The sequence below is a fragment of the Nematolebias whitei genome, chromosome 6 (assembly GCF_014905685.2).
Source record: "Nematolebias whitei isolate Nwh7 chromosome 6, NemWhi1, whole genome shotgun sequence".
Taxonomy (NCBI): domain Eukaryota; kingdom Metazoa; phylum Chordata; class Actinopteri; order Cyprinodontiformes; family Rivulidae; genus Nematolebias; species Nematolebias whitei.
This window is the reverse complement of record NC_056503.1, coordinates 10182064-10183785: the sequence shown is the minus strand read 5'-3', so window position 1 is coordinate 10183785 and position 1722 is coordinate 10182064. Positions and strand designations below refer to the sequence as shown.

General features: G+C 42.8%; 1 protein-coding gene across 1 annotated transcript in view; it reads left to right on the top strand.

Moving 5' to 3' along the window:
- msantd4 (Myb/SANT-like DNA-binding domain containing 4 with coiled-coils) overlaps positions 1 to 1062 on the top strand; it is a gene marked incomplete at its 5' end in the record, with an annotated part of 9386 nt that extends 8324 nt beyond the window's left edge. The window contains one exon of the mRNA XM_037678469.1: positions 25 to 1062. Coding sequence (XP_037534397.1) covers positions 25 to 684 — 660 coding nt within the window. The remainder of the gene's footprint in view (positions 1 to 24) is intronic.
- Positions 1063 to 1722: the final 660 nt, after the last annotated feature.

The following is a 1722-nucleotide window of genomic DNA, read 5'->3' as shown; positions in this document are numbered from 1 at the left end:
GATATCCCCTCCCTCCTCAGTGACATTGAGTCATGTGGGGAGGGCCATGTTGGTGACATGTATTCCCACAATGATTTGAACCTGCTCAGCTCCTCCAAAGATCCCATCTCCACCACCTACAGATGTCTGCTGCCGGTCGGTGGCCTGGCAGGACTGGGCGAGGATCCTGAGAGCTCGGGTGCAGGAATCCTTCTTGCTGTTGAGAAACAGCGACTGGACGTGGAAAAGCAGCGTCTGGCTGTGGAGACGGAGCGCCTCGCTGTGGAGAAGGAGCGTCTACAGGTGGAGAAGGAGCGGCTGCGTCAGGTGGAGGTGGAACGAGAACGTCTGTGTTTGGAGAGGGAGCGGCTCCAGGTGGAGAGGCTGAGGATCCTGCTCGTCAGCCAATCAGAGCACACAGATTCCTCTTTTAACCCTCCGCCACAGGAAGATCCTCCGTCTTCGTCCACGTCCTTATCCTGCACTCATGACGAACAGCAGGAGATCAGCTGGACGTCAGTGAATCTGGAGGCAGCAAGGATGAGTCTGGAGAGGGAGAGGCTGCAGCTGGAGAAGGAGAGGCTCCTGTCCTTTAAGTTTGAGGCCGGCATGCTGCAGATGGAAAAGGAGCGCCTGCAAGTGGAAAAAGACAGAATGCAAATGCACAAAGGCCACCAGCCTGTAAAAGCCCGACAGCGTCCTTGAAGATTCTTGTAATTCTACAAACTGAATCAAAGAAAACTGGACTGCTTTTGCTTGAACTGTTAGAATTCGTCACCCATTTGTCTAAATCAGCAAAAGCTCCCTGAACGAGGAGCAAAGTGTTCAAGAATGAAACAGTGCACAGCTGTTCATCTACTGAGAGGTTTGAATATGTCTATATGTCACTGAAAAGTGTTTGAGTCAAAGCATCATTCCTGAGGCTGCTTGTGGTTAAACATTGAAGTTCCGTCAGTTTCATTGTAGGAATAACTCGGATGTTGTTTCGGTCCTCATCGGTGAACCCACAAAAACTGAAACTAAAGGCAGCTATAAGATGAATTCAACTGTAAATATTTATTCTTACACTTTTTTCCTGTTTTATAGCATTGGTTAGGCCTGTCATTTTTCTCAGTGTGAAAAACAGCTTCATTTAAATAATTTAATTAAAAAAAAACTTCCCCTTTTGTTGATAACTGTTGATTGCTGGACTTCATGTGAAAACAAGCAGTTTGATACAATTAGATACACATTTGTTATTTTCCCTGGTACAAACCTTTTTTCTCTCAATCTTTAAAGTATAATTATAAAACTGTTAACACATTTTTACTTATTTTACTTTTAACTTCCTGGTATTTCTCCAAACTGGGGTTGTCCAAAGAGCTATATCTGCAACAGGTAAGACAATTGTTCATTACTTTTCTACAGAACCCCACTTCAAAAGTTCTGAACTGTCACTTTAAAAGCTTTTAACTTTGTGTCTTAAATATAGGAACAGATCTTTGCTGTCTTTTGTGTTTAGCCTTGATTTTTAACATTTTCAGGGCATTTCTCTTGTCGTCCCTTCAAGATGATTTGAAAGCAATAATAGCTGTCACACAACAAGTGTTTGGTTTAAATTTTGATGCTTCTAACATAATTTCTACATCATTAAAGGATTGTTTGGGGGTTATTGTAACTCAAACTCAGTGTTTTTGTAATAATTGCGTAACAAAGCTGTAAATATTCCACATCTTTGTTCACAACAAAATCCAGCCATCAGTT